At 46.3% G+C, this 18063-nt stretch overlaps 1 protein-coding gene across 2 annotated transcripts in view; it reads left to right on the plus strand.

Annotated features, from left to right (window-relative positions):
• Positions 1-18063, plus strand: part of LOC140485526 (polycomb group RING finger protein 3) — a 212901-nt gene that overhangs the window by 185318 nt on the left and 9520 nt on the right. For both annotated transcript variants that reach the window (XM_072583706.1, XM_072583708.1), the window contains one exon: positions 14690-14770. In XM_072583706.1, coding sequence (XP_072439807.1) covers positions 14690-14770 — 81 coding nt within the window. The remainder of the gene's footprint in view (positions 1-14689; positions 14771-18063) is intronic.

Raw genomic sequence — 18063 nt, forward strand, 5'->3', positions numbered from 1 at the left:
TTTTGTCTTCACTGTCAACGGGGGTGGTACCAGGGGACTGGAGAGTGGCGAATGTTCTGCCCCTGTTCAAAGAAGGGAATAGGGATAACCCCGGGAATTACAGGTCAGTTAGTCTTACTTCGGTGGTAGGCAAAGTAATGGAAAGGGGACTGAGGGATAGGATTTATGAGTATCTGGAAAGACACAGTTTGATTAGGGACAGCCAGCACGGATTTGTGAGGGGTAGGTCTTGCCTTACAAGTCTTATTGAATTCTTCGAGGAGGTGACCAAGCATGTGGATGAGGGTAGAGCAGTGGATGTAGTGTACATGGATTTTAGTAAGGCATTTGATAAGGTTCCCCATGGTAGGCTTATGCGGAAAGTCAGGAGGCATAGGATAGTGGGAAATTTGGCCAGTTGGATAGAGAACTGGCTAACCGGTCGAAGTCAGAGAGTGGTGGTAGATGGTAAATATTCAGCCTGGAGCCCAGTTACAAGTGGAGTTCTGCAGGGATCAGTTCTGGGTCCTCTGCTGTTTGTAATTTTATTAATGACTTGGACGAGGGAGTCGAAGGGTGGGTCAGTAAATTTGCAGATGATATGAAGATTGGTGGAGTTGTGGATAGTGAGAAGGGCTGTTTCGGCTGCAAAGGGGCTTCGATATGATGCAGAGCTGGGCTGAGGAGTGGCAGATGGAGTTCAACCCTGTCAAGTGTGAGCTTGTCCATTTTGGAAGGACAAATAAGAATGCGGAATACAGGGTCAACAGAAGGGTTCTTAGTAAGGTGGAGGAGCAGAGGGATCTTGGGATCTATGTACATAGATTGTTGAAAGTTGCCACTCAGGTGGATAGAGCTTGTAAGAAGGCTTATGGTGTATTAGTGTTCACTAGCAGAGGGATTGAATTCAAGAGTCGTGAAGTGATGTTGCAGCTGTACAGGACCTTGGTTAGGCCACATTTGGAATATTGTGTGCAGTTCTGGTCGCCTCACTTTAGGAAAGATGTGGAAGCTTTGGAGAGGGTGCAGAGGAGATTTACCAGGATGTTGCCTGGAATGGAGAATAGGTCATACGAGGATAGGTTGAGAGTTCTCGGCCTTTTCTCGTTGGAACGGCGAAGGATGAGGGGTGACTTGATAGAGGTTTATAAGATGATCAGGGGAAGAGATAGAGTAGACAGTCAGAGACTTTTTCCCCGGGTACAACAGAGTGTTACAAGGGGACATAAATTTAAGGTGAAGGGTGGAAGGTATAGGGGAGATGTCAGGGGTGGGTTCTTTACCCAGAGAGTGATGGGGGCATGGAATGCGCTGCCTGTGGGAGTGGCAGAGTCAGAATCATTGGCGACCTTTAAGCGGCAATTGGATAGGTACATGGATGGGTGCTTAATCTAGGTTAGAAGTTCGGCACAACATCGTGGGCCGAAGGGCCTGTTCTGTGCTGTATTGTTCTATGTTCTATGTTCTACGACCTGATCAGGTGTAGCCTCAAACTCTGTGGGAAGCTATGGAAGTGATTGTTGAGCCTCTTGCTGAGATATTTGTATGATCGATAGTCACAGGTGAGATGTCGGAAGACTGGAGGTTGGCTAACGTGGTTCCACTGTTTAAGAAGGGCGGTAAAGACAAGCCAGGGTACTATAGACCGGTGAGCCTGACCTCGGTGGTGGGCAAGTTGTTGCAGGGCATCCTGAGGGACAAGGACTTATTGGGAATAGTCAACATGGTTTTGTGCATGGGAAAGCATGTCTCACAAACTTGATTGAGTTTTTTGAAGAAGAAACAAAGAGGATTGATGAGGGCAGAGCAGTAGATGTGATCTGTAAGGACTTCAGTAAGGCATTCAACAAGGTTTCCCATGGGAGACTGGTTAGCAAGGTTAAATCTCATGGAATACAGGGAGAACGAGCCATTTGGATACAGAACTGGCTCAAAGGTAGAAGACAGAGGGTGGTGGTGGAGGGTTTTTTCAGACTGGAGGCCTGTGACCAGTGGAGTGCCACAAGGATCGGTGCTGGGTCCACTACTCTTCATCATTTATATAAATGACATGAGATAAGAGGTACAGGGTGTAGGTTTGCTCGCTGAGCTGTAGGTTTGATATCCAGACGTTTCATTACCTGGCTAGGTAACATCATCAGTGGCAACCTCCAAGTGAAGTGAAGCCATTGTCTCCTGCTTTCTATTTATATTTTTCTCCTGGATGGAGTTCCTGGGGTTTGTGGTGATGTCATTTCCTGTTTTTTTTGAGGGGTTGATAGATGGCATCTAGATCTGTTTGTTTATGGCATTGTGGTTGGAGTGCCAGGCCCCTAGGAATTCTCTGGCATATCTTTGCTTTGTCTGTCCCAGGATAGATGTGTTGTCACAGTCGAAATAGTGGGGTTTTTTTCATCCGTGTGTAGGGCTACGAGGGAGAGAGGGTCGTGTCTTTTTGTGGCTAGCTGGTGTTCATGTATCCTGGTGGCTAACTTTCTTCCTGTTTGTCCTACGTAGTGTTTGTGGCAGTCCTTGCTTGGAATTTTGTAGATGACGTTGGTTTTGCCCATGGGTTGTACTGGATCTTTTAAGTTTGTTAGTTTTTCTTTGAGAGTGTTGGTGGGTTTGTGTGCTACTAGGATTCAGAGGGGTCTTAGTAGTCTGGCTGTCATTTCTGAAACTTCTTTGATGTATGGTAAGGTGGTTAGGGTTTCTGGCTGTGTTTGGTCTGCTTGTCGTGGTTTGTTCTTGAGGAATCTGCGCACTGTATTTTTTGAGTATCCGTTCTTCTTGAATACGTTGTATAGGTGGTTCGCCTCTGTTTTCCGAACTTCGTCTGTGCTGCAGTGTGTGGTGGCTCGTTGGAAGAGTGTTCTGATAGAGCTTTGTGTGTGTTGGGATGGTTGCTGGTGGAGTTAAGTATTTGGTCAGTATTTGTCGGTTTTCTGTATACGTCTATTAACCCCTCAAAAAACAAATAGGAAATGACATCACCACAAACCCCAGGAACCCCATCCAGGAGAAAAATATAAATAGAAAGCAGGAGACAACAGCTTTGCTTCACTTGGAGGTCGCCACTGATGGTGTTACCTAGCCAGGTAATGAAACGTCTGGATATCAAACCTACAGCTCAGCGAGCAAACGTACACCCTAAACCTCAACCTGAGCTACAAACCTTGCAATAAGAGGTATAGTTGGTAGGTTTGCAGATGACACCAAACTTGGAAGAGTAGTGGACAGCAAAAACGGTTACAACAAGTTGATCAGATGGGCCAGTGGGCTGAGAAGTGACAGATGGAGTTAAATTTAGTAAATGTGAGGTGCTGCATTTTGGGAAAGCAAATCTTGCAGGACTTATACACTTAATGGTAAGGTCCTAGGGAGTGTTGCTGAACAAAGAGACCTTGGAGTGCAGGTTCATAGCTCCTTGAAAGTGGAGTTGCAGGTAGATAGGATAGTGAAGAAGGTGTTTGGTATGCTTTCCTTTATTGGTCAGAGTATTGAGTACAGGAGCTGGGAAGTTATGTTGCGGCTGTTCAAGACATTGGTTATGCCACTTTTGGAATATTGCATGCAAATCTGGTCTCCTTCACATCAGAAAGATGTTGTGAAACTTGAAAGGGTTCAGAAAAGATTTACAAGGATGTTGCCAGGTTTGGAGGATTTGAGCTCTAGGGAGAGGTTGAACAGGCTGGGGTAGTTTTCCCTGGAGCATCGGAGGCTGAGGGGTGATCTTATAGAGATTTATAAAAACATGAGGGGCATGGATAGGGTAAATAGACAAAGTCTCTTCCCTGGAGTGAGAGAGTCCAGAACGAGAGGGCATAGGTTTAGGGTGAGAGGGAAAAGATATAAAAGACACCTGAGGGGCAACATTTTCACGCAGAGGGAGGTACGTGTATGGAATGAGCTGCCAGAAGACGTGGTACAGACTAGTACGATTGCAACATTTACAAAGCATCTGGATGCGTATATGAATAGGAAGGGTTTGAAGGGATATGGGCCAGGTGCTGGCAGATGGGACTAGATTGGGTTGGGATATCTGGTCAGCATGGACAGGTTGGACCGAAGGGTCTGTTGCTGTATATCTCTTTGACTCTATTGCCTTTCTTGAACAAAGGAACAACATTTGCCACCTTCCAATCACCTGCCATTACTCCAGTGGATAGTGAGGATGGACAGATCCGGGCCAAAGGCACAACAATCTCTCCCGTCTTTTCCTGTCGTAACCTAGGGTATATCCCTTCTAGCTCAGGGGACTTATCTATCCTTATGTTTTCAAAATTTTCGGCACATCTTCCTTCCTAACATCAACCTGTTCTCAGAAACGTCATGTTTCCTCTCAGCAGTGAATACTGAAACAAAGTATTCATTAAGGACCTCCCTTACCACCTCTGACTCAAGGACAAGTTTCCTCCACTACCCCTGATCAGGCCTACCCTGATGTATAATACCATAGGGTTTTCCTTAATGCTACCCGCTAAAGCTTTTTCATGCCCTCTTCTAGCTCTCCTAAGTCCATTCTTCAGTTCCTTCCTGGCTACCTTGCAGTCCTCTAAAGTCGTATCTGATCCTTGTCTCAACCTTAAGTAAACTTCCTTCTTCCTCTTGACTAGGTGTTCCATATCCCTTGTTACCAAGGTTCCATCACCCTACCATTCCTTCCTTGCCTCAGTGGGATGAACCTATCCAGCACTATCAGCAGGTGCTCCCTGAACAGCCTCCATATTTCTGTTCTGCATTTCCTGTCTAATAGTATTGTAATTCCCCCTCTCCCAATTAAATACTTTCCCATACCATCTGTTCCTATCTCTTTCCATGAGTATAGTTAAGTTCATGGAGTTGTGATCACTATCACTGAAATGTTCTCCGACCAAGAGATCTGACACCTGGCCTGGTTTGTTGCCAAGAATCAAATCCAATATGGCCTCCTCTCTAGTCGGCCTATTTATATATTGAGTCAGGATTCCTTCCTGGACAATCCTGATAAAAACTGCTCCATTGAACTAAGTAGGTTCCATTCAATATTAGCCAAGTTAAGGAGAGGCACCAATACCCTCGGCGGTGTGTTTGCTGGAGCTCTTCGGGAAGGTTTAAACTAGATTGGCTGGGAGGTGGGAACCTGAGCTATGGATCTGATAATAGAGTAGAGAGCGAACAGCCAGATACAGCTTGCAGAGAGTCTGAGAGGAAGGATAGGCATTTGATAAGGACAAGGTGCAGTCAATGTGATCATTTGAAGTGTGTCTATTTTAATACAAGTAGTGTCAGGAATAAGGGTGATGAACTTAAAACATGGATCAGTGCTTGGAACTATGACGTTGTGGCCATTACGGACACTTGGATGTCATAGGGGCAGGAATGCTAATTGGATGTTCAGGGTTTAGATGTTTCAGGGGGAAGGTAAAAGAGGTGAAGGGTGAGTGCAGCTCCAGCAACACTTGAAGCTTGTCACCATCCACAAATCAGCCCACTTGATTGGCATCCATGTATCATCTGCAGCTCCTTCTCCACAATACAGTGGCAGCTGTGTGTACCACCGACAAGATATACTGCTGTTAGTCATCCAGCAGCATCTTTCAAATCCATGAGTCTGCCACCTAGGACAAACCATGAGATGGATGGGAACTGCACAATCTGCAAATTGCCATCCAAGCCATTCACCATCCTGATAGAACATTGAACATAGAAAAATACAGCACAGAACAGGCCCTTTGGCCCACGATGTTGTGCCGAACATTTGTCCTAGCTTAAGCATCTGTCCATGTACCTAACCAATTGCCGCTTAAAGGTCACCAATGATTCTGACTCTGCCACTCCCACAGGCAGCGCATTCCATGCCCCCACCACTCTCTGGGTAAAGAACCTACCCCTGACATCCTCCCTATACCTTCCACCCTTCACCTTAAATTTATGTCCCCTTGTAACACTCTGTTGTACCCGGGGAAAAAGTCTCTGACTGTCTACTCTATCTCTTCCCCTGATCATCTTATAAACCTCTATCAAGTCACCCCTCATCCTTCGCCGTTCCAATGAGAAAAGGCCTAGCACTCTCAACCTATCCTCGTACGACCTATTCTCCATTCCAGGCAACATCCTGGTAAATCTCCTCTGCACCCTCTCCAGAGCTTCCACATCTTTCCTAAAGTGAGGCGACCAGAACTGCACACAGTACTCCAAATGTGGCCTTACCAAGGTCCTGTACAGCTGCAACATCACCTCACGACTCTTGAATTCAATCCCTCTGCTAATGAACGCTAATACACCATAGGCCTTCTTACAAGCTCTATCCACCTGAGTGGCGACTTTCAACAATCTATGAACATAGATCCCAAGATCCCTCTGCTCCTCCACCTGACTAAGAACCCTTCTGTTGACCCTGTATTCCGCATTCTTATTTGTCCTTCCAAAATGGACAACCACACACTTGGCAGGGTTGAACTCCATCTGCCACTCCTTTGCCCAGCATCATATCTAAGTCCCTTTGCAGCCGAAACAGCCCTCCTCACTATCCACAACTCCACCAATCTTCGTATCATCTGCAAATTTACTGACTCACCCTTCGACTCCCTCGTCCAAGTCATTAATAAAAATTACAAACAACAGAGGACCCAGAACTGATCCCTGCAGAACTCCACTTGTAACTGGGCTCCAGGCTGAAAATTTACCATCTACCACCACTCTCTGACTTCGACCGGTTAGCCAGTTCTCTATCCAACTGGCCAAATTTCCCACTATCCTATGCCTCCTGACTTTCCGCATAAGCTTACCATGGGGAACCTTATCAAATGCCTTACTAAAATCCATGTACACTACATCCACTGCTCTACCCTCATCCACATGCTTGGTCACCTTCTCAAAGAATTCAATAAGATTTGTAAGGCAAGACCTACCCCTCTCAAATCCATGCTGGCTGTCCCTAATCAAACAGTGTCTTTCCAGATACTCATAAATCCTATCCCTCAGTCCCCTTTCCATTACTTTACCTACCACCGAAGTAAGACTAACTGACCTGTAATTCCTGGGGTTATCCCTATTCCCTTTTTTGAACATTCGCCACTCTCCAGTCCCCTGGTGCCACCCCCATTGACAGTGAAGACGAAAAGATCATTGCCAACGGCTCTGCAATTTCCTCTCTTGCTTCCCACATAATCCTAGGATATATCCCGTCAGGCCCGGGGGACTTGTCTATCCTCAAGTTGTTCAAAATGTCCAACACATCTTCCTTCCTAACAATTATCTCCTCTAGCTTACCAGTCCGTTTCATACTCTCCTCTTCAACAATACGGTCCCTCTCATTTGTAAATACTGAAAAAAAAGGACTCATTCAAGACCTCTCCTATCTCTTCCGACTCAATACACAGTCTCCCACTACTGTCCTTGATCAGACCTACCCTCGTTCTCATCATTCTCATGTTTCTCACATACGCATAAAATGCCTTGGAGTTATCCTTGATTTTTTCCAAAGATTTTTCATGCCCTGTCTTAGGTCTCCTAATCCCTTTCTTCAGCTCCCTTCTGGCTATCCTATATGCCTCCAACGGTCTGTCTGAACCTTGTTTCCTCAGCCTTATGTAAGCCTCCTTCTTCCTCTTTACTAGATATTCAACCTCCCTCGTTAACCAAGGTTCCCTCACAAGACCATCTCTTTCCTACCTGACAGGTACACACATATCAAGGACACGTCGTATCTGTTCCTTGAAAAAGTTCCACGTTTCAATGACGTCCTTCCCTGACAGCCTATGCTCCCAACTTATGCTCCTCACATCCTGTCTTGCAACATCGTATTTACCCTTCCCCCCAATTGTAAAACCTTCCCTGTTGCATGCACCTATCTCTCTCCATAACCAAGGTGGAAGTCACAGAATTGTGGTCACCATCACCAAAATGTTCACCCACTAACAAGCCCATCACTTGTCCTGGTTCGTTACCAAACACCAAATCCAACATGACCTCCCCTCTGGTTGGGCAATCTACATACTGAGTTAGAAAAGCTTCCTGGACACACTGCACAAACACCGCCCAGTCCAATCTACTTGATCTAAAGAGCTTACAATCAATATTTGGGAAGTTGAAATCGCCCATGACTACGACCCTGTGGCTTCTGCACCTTTCCAAAATCTGTTTCCCAATCTGTTTCTCCACATCTCTGCTGCTATTGGGGGGTCTATAGTAAACACCCAACAAGGTGACTGCTCCTTTCCTATTTCTGACTTCAGCCCATACTACCTCCAAAGGCAGATCCCCCTCAAACTACCTTTCTGCAGCCGTTGTACCCTAATTAGCAACGCCACCCCCCCCCCCCCTTCCTTTTTTACCACCCTCCCTAATCTTACTGAAACATCTGTAACCAGGAACCTCCAACAGCCATTCCTGTCCCTCTTCTATCCGTGTTTCCGTGATGGCCATAACATCGTAGTCCCAAGTACCGATCCACGCTTTAAGTTCACCCACCTTATTTCTGATACTCCTTGTGTTGAAGTATACACACTTGAACCCATCTCTGTGTCCGCAAGTATTCCCTGTCAGTGCTATCTTCTCCACAGCCTCCCTACATTCTTGGACATCCTGACAAACAGCTAGCCTACTTGCTGGACTACAAGTCCGGATCCCATCCCCCTGCCAAATTAGTTTAACCCCCCCCCCCCCCCCCCCCCCCCCGAAGAGTGCTAGTAAACCTACCTCCCAGGATATTGGTGCCCTTCTGGTTCAGGTGCAACCCGTCCTGCTTGTACAGGTCCCACCTTCCCCAGAATGCAGTCCAATTGTCCAAATACCTGAAGCCCTCCCTCCTACACCGTATTTGCAGCCATGTGTTCAACTGTACTCTCTCCCTATTCCTTGTCTCACTGTCACGTGGCACCGACAACAACCCAGAGATGACGACTCTGTCCGTCCTAGCTTTTAGCTTCCAGCCTAACTCCCTGAGCTCCTGAATGCCCTCCCCACCCCTCTTCCTACCTATGTCGTTGGTGCCAATGTGCACCATGAGTTCTGGCTGCACACCCTCCCCCTTAAGGATTCTGAAGACACGGTCCGAGATGTTTCGGACCCTGGCACCCGGGAGGCAACAAACCATCCGAGAGTCTCGCCCATGTTTACAGAACCGCCTGTCTGTCCCTTTAACGATAGAGTCTCCTATAACTAGCGCTCTCCTCCTTTCCCCCTTTCCCTTCTGAGCCTCAGAGCCGGACCTCATGCCAGAGACCCGGTCACTGCAGCTTACCCCTGCTCGCCCCCCCCCCCCCCCCAACAGTATCCAAAGCAGTATACTTATTGTTGAGGGGAATGACCACAGGGGAACCCTGCACTGCCTGCTTCCTCCCCTTCCCATCTCTAACTGTTACCCAGCTACCTCTGTTCTCTGGCGTAACTATGTTCCTGTAGCTTCTATCTATCACTCTCTCAGCCTCTCGAATAATTTTCAGTTCATCCAACTCCAGCTCCAGTTCCCTAACGCGGTCTGTGAGGAGCTGGAGCTGGCTGCACTTCCTGCAGGTGAAGTCAGCAGGAGCATCGGTGGTCACCCCTACCTCGAACATCCTGCAGGGGGAATATTCCACTGCCTGCGCTGCCATAACTCTACACTTAGTCTCCAAAACAAGAACACTAAGTAGCTTACCTTTTTTTTAGGTTAGAGGAGGAGGGAGGGTGGGAGACACTACGCGAGTAGTGTCTCGGGTTCCTTCTCCTCTCAAATAACAATCACTTACCTTCCCGACCGGCTTTGCGCTCTGACTTCACTTCCGCCCAGCTCCTGTCGTTCTCTGCTGCAAAAAAGTAGATATCTAGGAGAAAGTGAGGACTGCAGATGCTGGAGCTGATGAAGGGCTTGCTTATGCCCGAAACATCGATTCTCCTGCTCCTCAGATGCTGCCTGACCTGCTATGCTTTTCCAGCACCACACTCTCGACTCTGATGTGGGTATCACTGTACCTTTACTGTCACTGGGTCAAAATTTTGAATTTCCTTTCTAGCAGAGTTGTGAATATCCCTGTATCCAAGGGCTACAGCATTGCAAGAAAGCAGAACATTTTCACCTTCTCCAGGACCAGTAGGGATGGACAAGAAATGCTGGTATAGCCAACAAGGCCTTCATCCCATGAACATGTTAAAATAAAAAGCTATAGAACACCATATCGAATTAGTGAATTGAAAATTCTGTTTAACTATGGCATATTTAAATCCAACCAACTATGTTACCACTTCTACCACAGTATCAAAACAACTCTTACAAGAAGTATAAATTGTAAACTATTTGACAAAGGTAAAGCATCCATTTATGTCGTTCCTGATGTGTCTGGAGCCTTTGTTCCACAACAGCTGCTGTCCATGTGAGTAGGACTGTACTCCTCTGGTCCTGTTCTTATCTAATTGTCACCAGAAAATCTTCAGTGGCTTTCCATCCCACTTCTGCATCATTAATCCTGGTGTCCCTCAAAGGTTCCTTGTGTATTAATTGCCAGACTGCTTGTCTGAAATGCAATAGTAGAGGAGTAGAATTTCCTCCAGTGTACAATTGTGAAGACCATTATGTTTGCAAACTTATCTGGCACAAACTATTCCATCATTGAAACAGCCAGGAGACAGGGATTGGTCATGGAGGGTTGCTTTTTGGACTGGATGGCTGTGAATAACATTGGTTAGGGAACAGTGAAGGAGTTTTTCTAAGAGTAAAATGGCACCTTGAAGAGGCCAAGGAGTGGCAGATGGAGTTTAATTTAGAAAATTGTGAGCTGTTGCATTTTTGTAAGCCAAATCAGGGCAGGATGTATACGCTTATCAGTAAGGTTCTGGGAGTATTGCCGAACAAAGAGACCTTGGGGTGCAAGTTAAGAGTGCCTTGAAAGTGGAGTTGCAGGTAGACAGAGTCGTGAAAAGACATTTGGTATGCTTGCCTTTAATGGTCATTGCATTGAGTATAGGAATTGGGAGGTCATGTTGCAGCTCTACAGGACATTGGTCAGGCCACTTTTGGAATACTGCGTTCTATTCTGGTCTCCCTCATAGAGGAAAGATGTTGTTAAGTGTGAAAGAGTTACAAGGATGTTACATGGTTTGGAGGATTTGAAGCTGAATAGGCTGGGGCTATTTTCCTGCAGCATCGGAAGCTGAGGGGTGACGGGTGACCTTAGGGGAATGTGAATAGGATGAATAGCCAAGGTCTTTTTCCCAAAACTAGAGGGCATAGGTTTAAGGTGTAAGGGGAAAGATTTAAAAAGGACCTGAGGGATAACTTTTTTCACACAGAGGGTGGTGCGTGTTTGGGAAGAGCTGTCAGAGGAAGTAGTGGAGATGGATACAATTACAACATTTAAAAGGCATCTAGATGGATATATGAATAGGAAGGGTTTAGAAGGATTTTGGCCAAATGTTGGCAAATGGCACTAGATTAAGTTGGGATGTCTGGTCAGCGTGGGTGAGTTGTACTGAAGGATCTGTTTCTGTGCTGTATGACTATGACCAATTTGTGAAAAACCTTTTTGAAATTGATACTTCTTTGCTGTACAGTAACCTTTTACATCAACGACTTCTTACAGTCTTGCTTGTGCAGTTTTACTCAGAATTTTTTCTTATTGAACTATTCAATATTGTCACTTTTTCAGGGGCAGGGATTATTGCGTGCATCAAGATAAGGGCTGATTTTGATTGTAATGCAATCTCTTTTCCATTTTGTTGCCAATATTGTCTTTATCAGCAATCCCGCCCATGGTACTAGACCATAGGTTAAAATAAGTAAATGAGTCAGGCCCCAACCAGTGCAGTCTAACCCCCTTGAAGATGTCTGTGCTACACGAGGCATTTCTACTATGTGTCGAAGAGTGTAGTGCTTGAACAGCACAGCCAGTCAGGCACCATCCGAGGATCAGGAGAATCAGCATTTCAAGCATAAGCCCTTCCTCAGGAATGAGGCTTGTGGTCCAAAGAATGCTTAGAGGTAAATATGAGGGGGGTGGGGCTGGTTGGAGTTGAGGGAGGTAGCTGGGAATGCGATAGGTAGATGATGGTGGGGGTGAAGCTGATAGGTTGGAGAGGAGGGTGGAACAGATAGTTGGGAAGGAAATGAACAGGTAGGACAGTTCAAGAGGGCCTTGCCGAGTTGGAAGGTTGGGTCTTGGATCAGAGGTGGGGAAATGAGGAAACTGGTGAAATTCACATTGATCCTGTGTGGTTAGAGGGTCCCAAGGTGGAAGATGAGGCATTCTTCTTCCAAGCATCGGATGGTTAGGATTTAGCAGTGGAGCAGCCCAGAACTTGCATGTCCTCAGTGGAGTGGGAGTGGGAGTTGGGGGGTGGGGGGGGAGTTCAGTCACAGAGTGGTAGGGTTGGTTAATACAGGTGTCCCAGAGATGTCCTCTGTAACGTTCTGCAAGTTGGCATCCTGTCTCCCCAATGTGGAAGACACCACACCGGGAGCAGTGGACACAGAAGGTAACATGTGTGGAAGTACAAGTAAATCGCTGTCGGATGTGGAAAGATCCTTTGAGGCCTTGGACGGAGGTGAGGGAGGGTGATGTGGGCCCAGGCTTTGCACTACTTGCAGTGGCAGAGGCAGGTACCGGGAGTGGAGGGTGGGTTGGTGGGGGGGCCGTGTACCTAACAAGGGAATCACTGAGAGAATGGTTTCTCCGGATCAAAGTTAGGGGTATGTAGGGAAAAAGATCCCTAGTTGTGGGGTCTGTTTGTACGTTGCAGAAATAGCAGAGGATGATGCGATGTATCCAGAGGTTTGTGGGGTGGAAGGTGAGGACCAGGGTGGTGGGATTCTTGTTGTGATTGGAGAGGTGGGGTTCAAGGGTAGAGGTGCGGGAAGTGGAGGAGACGTTCTGGAGGGCATCGTCAACCACGTGGGAGGGGGATTTGTGGTCCTTGAAGAAGGAGGCCATTTGGGATGTTCTCTGGTGGAATTGGTCCTCCTGAGAGCAGATGCGGCGGAGGAATTGGGAATAAGAGATAGCATTTTTACAGTAGGCAGGGTGGGAGGAGTCCAGATTAGAGTGGTGCTGGAAAAGCACAGCAGGTCTGGCAGCAACTGAGGTGTAGGAAAATCGATGTTTCGGACAAAAGCCCTTCATCAGGAATGAGGCAGGGAGCCTTCGGGGTAGGGAGATAAATGGGAGGGGTGTGGGGCTGGGGAGAAAGTAGCCAAGAGAACGGTAGGTGGATAGAGGTGGGGATGAAAATGATAGGTCAGAGAGGAGGGTGGAGCGGATAGGTGGGAAGGAAGATTGGCAGATAGGATGGGTCATGAAGATGGTGCTGAGCTGGAAGGTTGGAACTGGGGTAAGGTGAGGGGAGGAGAAATGGGGAAACTGGTTAAGTCCAGGAGGAGGTGTAGTCCAGGTAGCTATGGGAGTCAGTGGGTTTGTAGTTGATATCCATGTTGTGTTGATTGCCAGAAATGGAGGTGAAGAGGTCCAGGAAGGGGAGGGAGATATCCGAGATGATCCAGGTGAAGTTGAGGTTGGGGTGGAAGTTATGAAGTTGTGAAGTTATGAACTGTTTCACCTCCTCGTGGGAGCACGAGGTGGTGCCGATACAGTCATCAGTGTAGCGGAGGAAAAGGTGGGGAATAGTCACAATGTAGCTGCAGAAGATGGACTATTCCACGTGCCCAACGAATAGGCAGACATAGCTGCAGCCCATGGGGTTGCCCATGGCTACCTATTCAATCTGGAAGCAGTGGGACGATTCGAAGGAGGAATCGTTGAGGATGAGGACCAGTTCAGCCAATCAAATGAGATTGTTGGTGGAAAGGTACAGGTTGGGATGGCATGAGAGGAAGAAATGGAGGGCTTGGAAGCTTTCATCATGGCAGTTGGATGTGTACAGGACTGGATGCCGATGGTGAAAATGAGGTGTTGGGGGCGGGGAAATGAAAGTCATGCAGGAGTGGAGGGCTTAGGTGGTGTCCTGAACGTAGGCGAGGAGTTGCTGGACCAAGGGGGACAGGATAGTGTCAAGGTGTGCAGAGATAATTTTGGTGGGTCAGGAGCAGGCTGAGACAATGTGTTGATTGGGGTAGTCAGGTTTGTGAATTTTAAGTAGGAGTTAGAACTGGGTGGTAGAGGGTTCCTGAACTATGAGGTTGGAGGCTGTGAGTGGGAGATCCCCTGAGGTGATGAGGTTGTGAATGGTCTGGCAGATGATGGCTTGGTGATGGGAGGTGAGGTCATGGTCGTGGGGGCAGTAGGAGAAGGTGTCCGCGGGTTGGCACCTGGCTTCCACAAAATGTGTGCCCACACCTCCCCCGCCTTACCTCCATCCAAGGCCCCATGAATCCTTCCACATCTGACAGAGATTTACCTGTACCTCCACACATGTCTTCTCTTGTGTCCATTGTTCCCAATGAGGTCTCCTATGCACTGGGGAGACAGGATGCCAACTTGCTGAACGTTTCAGAGAATATCTGATGCTGTCTGACCAGCTGTGCTTTTCCAGCATCACACTCTTTGACTCTGATATCCAGCATCTGCAGTCCTCACTTTCTCCTGGATGATTTTTGCTGTGCGCACAAGTGAACTACACAAGTGACCTTTGAGTAAATTTATAGTTAATGAGACCTGTAGATGAGTTATTCATGATCATGTGGACTGGGAACTGTGTTGGGACTGCTCAAACCCATTTCACATTGATAAAGTGAATCTGATTGATACCAAGATTAGCAACAGCTGTTGTAGCACAATTTGTGAGCCAGCTATGACTCCTGGCTTTCTTCATTATTCTGTAGCTGGATATTCTATGCAATGAAGAAATACTCGGAAAGGATCACACTTTGAAATTTGTTGTTGTCACTCGATGGAGATTCAAGGTAAACAACCATGCTATTATCTTTTATAACATGTAAGCAACTCTATGTTCTGAATTTTAGAGATTTTGTTGCAGTTTTTTTTTGCAAGTTCATTGACCCTTCCACTCCAAAATAATTAGATTGCCTTGAATTGTACAATTGCATGAGCTTAAGAGACTTGCCCAGGTGCTGATGAATGTAATATTTGTTTATACTTCACGCGTTCACGCATTGCATTTTCTTGTCTTATATGGTATTTTGAATCTTTAGCTGGAGGTAACTTCCATACAAGCAGATGTATTCCATCATGCCTCAACCAGTTGAAACAATGAGTAAAACTCTCATGGTACTGTGGTGTGCCCTACCTCTAAGCCAGAAGACCCAAGTTCAAGTCCCAGAGATGTGTCATAATATTTCTGAACAAGTTGTTTAAAAAACAAATTATAAGTGAGTTGCTGAATCATGCAGTCCATTAAAGTCCCAGGATAATTCCTGTTCTGTTTTCATTAATAATCATAGTTTTAGCAGTGGGTGGGTAAATACAGGAGCTGAAGGGTTGATTAGAGTTTAGGCAATGGGAATTAGCTAACATTACTATCTTGTGTCCTGGTTGAAAATATATGTGTGGGGATCTCAGAATGAGGACAGGGTTAGGATCAGTTAGTAGGGAGGCAGTGGTATAATGGTGTTCATGGTGAACTCATAATCCAGAGACCGTAGTAAATCTCACGCAAGCATAGAAACGTAGACAGTGGAAGCCCTGTGAGCCTACTTCACCATTCAGTCTGATCATGGCTGATTATTCAAAACTCTGTTCCCACTTTATGCCTGTACCCTATGATCCTTTTAGCACTAAAGACTATATCTGACTCCTCCTTGAAAACATTCAATGTTCTGGCCTCTACCACTTTCTGTAACAGAAAACGCACCACTCTGTGTGAAGAAATTTCTCCTTTTCATAGAATCCCTACAGTATGGAAAAAGGCCCTTCAGGCAAACAAATCCACATCGCCCTTCCAAAGAGTAACCTACCCAGACCAGTTCCCCCACCTTATTATCCTTTATTTACCCCTGACTAATGCACCTAACAGACACATCCCTAAACACTATGGGCAATTTAGCTTGGCCATTCCACCTAGCCTGCACATCTTAGATTGTGGGAGGGAACCAGAGCACCCAGAGAACCCACGCAGAAACAGGGAGCATGTTCAAACTTCACACAGACAGTCGCCCGAGGCTGCAAACCCAGGTCCCTGGAGTTGTGAGGCAGCTGTGCTAACCACTGAGCCACCATGCTGCCCTTCTCGAGACTAAATGACCAAACCCCATATTCTAGACTCCCACTTCATGAGGAACATTGTTCTTGCATTTATCATTTTGAATCCTGTTAGAATTTTATAGGTCTCTGTCATTTCCCCCCCCATTCCTCTTAGTTCCAGTGAATATTGCCCTCGGGTTTGATTACCATTGTAGCAGATAGTGGAATTTGAATTAATAAAACAAATCTGGAATTAAAAGGGAAAAGATTGTTGATTTGATATAAAATCCCATCTGTTTCATGCATGTTCTTGACAGAGAGAAATTTGACACAATTTCCTAGTCTGGCTGACATTTGACTCCAGATCCATAGCCATGTGCTTGACTTTCAAATGCTCTCTGAAATGGCCTAACAAACCACTAAATTATATCTAATTGCTAAGAAATCTCAAAAGAGCAATGACACTGGTTGGACCACCTGGTATTGGCCTTGGTACCCAAAGCAACAAGGGCAAGCTGAGCCCTGCAAAATCCTTCTTCCTAACATCTGGGCCTCCTGCCAAATTTGGGAGAGCTGTCCCACAGACTAGTCCAGTAACAACCTGACATTATCTGTGAGGTGAATTCCATTAATATGACTGTCTCAGGCACCGCCATCTCTGTTCCAACAGAAGTTGTGGAACAGTGGTATACAGTTGGCAGTGAGTCGCCCTGTAAGTTCACAAAATTGATATAGGATTCCAAGAAATCACTTGGCAGCAGGTACAATATGGGCAGGAAACCTCCTGATTCCCATGCAGTGTCCTCGCTCGACTGGTAAATCAGTATTTCTAAATGGTGGGCACTCCATAGAGGCAGCTCTGAAGGTGGCTAGAGAGCAGAGTGGACTCTGGTAGGCGAGGTTGATATCCAACACAAAGAATGGCTCAGTAGCTCTGCTACAGATCAAGCCCTAAAGGATATAGCTTCAAGACTAAGCTTGCAGCAGATGGTGAGGTATCCAAAAGGAGGCAGAAAGCCTCTCAGGCCTCTTCCCTGCTAATCTTTCAATCACACATATGTACGTAACCATATTGTAGAAGGGACCACCCACGGCCCCTGTGCAATGACATGATGGTTTCCCATTAAGGACACCCTTCCATCATATTGTGTGTCACTTCCACCTTACTAAATGAGATAGATCTTGCCATTCAACACCATGTATCCATGAGGTACAATGGGACATGATATCTGCAGATACAAAATTGTACTCAAGCAAAATTTACAATCTCATGGCCTGACATATACCTCATACTACCCTTATCATCACACCAGGGCAGTGATCTTGACAAAGTGGACATACTTCTCAGGTATGTCCTATACGCAAAAGCTAGGACAAATCCAATCCAGTCAATTAGGCAAAAGTGAAGACTGCAGATGCTGGAAACCAGAGTTTAGATCAGAATGATGCTGGAAAAGCACAGCAGGTCAGGCAGCATCTGAGGAACAGGAAAATCGACATTTCGGGCAAAAGCCCTTCATCGGAGCCTGAAACATAGTTTTTCCTGCTCCTCGAATGCTGCCTGACCTGCTGTGCTTTTCCTGCACCACTCTGACCTAAACCCCAATCCAGTCAATTACTAACCCATCAGCCTCGCCTCATTCATCAGCAAAGTGACAGATGGGGTCATCTGTCAAGCAGCATCTGTTAAGCAATGACTTCCTCATTGACGCTTGATTTGGGTTCTGCCAGAGTAACTCAGCTCCTGATCTCATTATACCTTAGTTCAAACGAGCAAAAGTGCTAAACTCTGGAATTGAGATGAGAGTGACTGCTCTTGACAACAAGGTTGCATTTAACAAAGAGTGGCAAGCAGGAGCCCTGGCAAAACTGGAATCAGTGAGAATCAGGGAAAACTCCCTATTGGTTAGAGTCACATGTGGCAGAAAGGAAGAAGTTTGTGGGAGTTGGTCAGTCATCTTGGTTTCAGAACAACTTTGCAGAGTCCCTCAGGTCCTAGGCTCAACCATCTTTAGCTGCTTTATCAATGACCTCATCACTATTGAAAGCCATAATT

Source organism: Chiloscyllium punctatum, chromosome 14, assembly GCF_047496795.1.
Source record: "Chiloscyllium punctatum isolate Juve2018m chromosome 14, sChiPun1.3, whole genome shotgun sequence".
Lineage (NCBI taxonomy): Eukaryota > Metazoa > Chordata > Chondrichthyes > Orectolobiformes > Hemiscylliidae > Chiloscyllium > Chiloscyllium punctatum.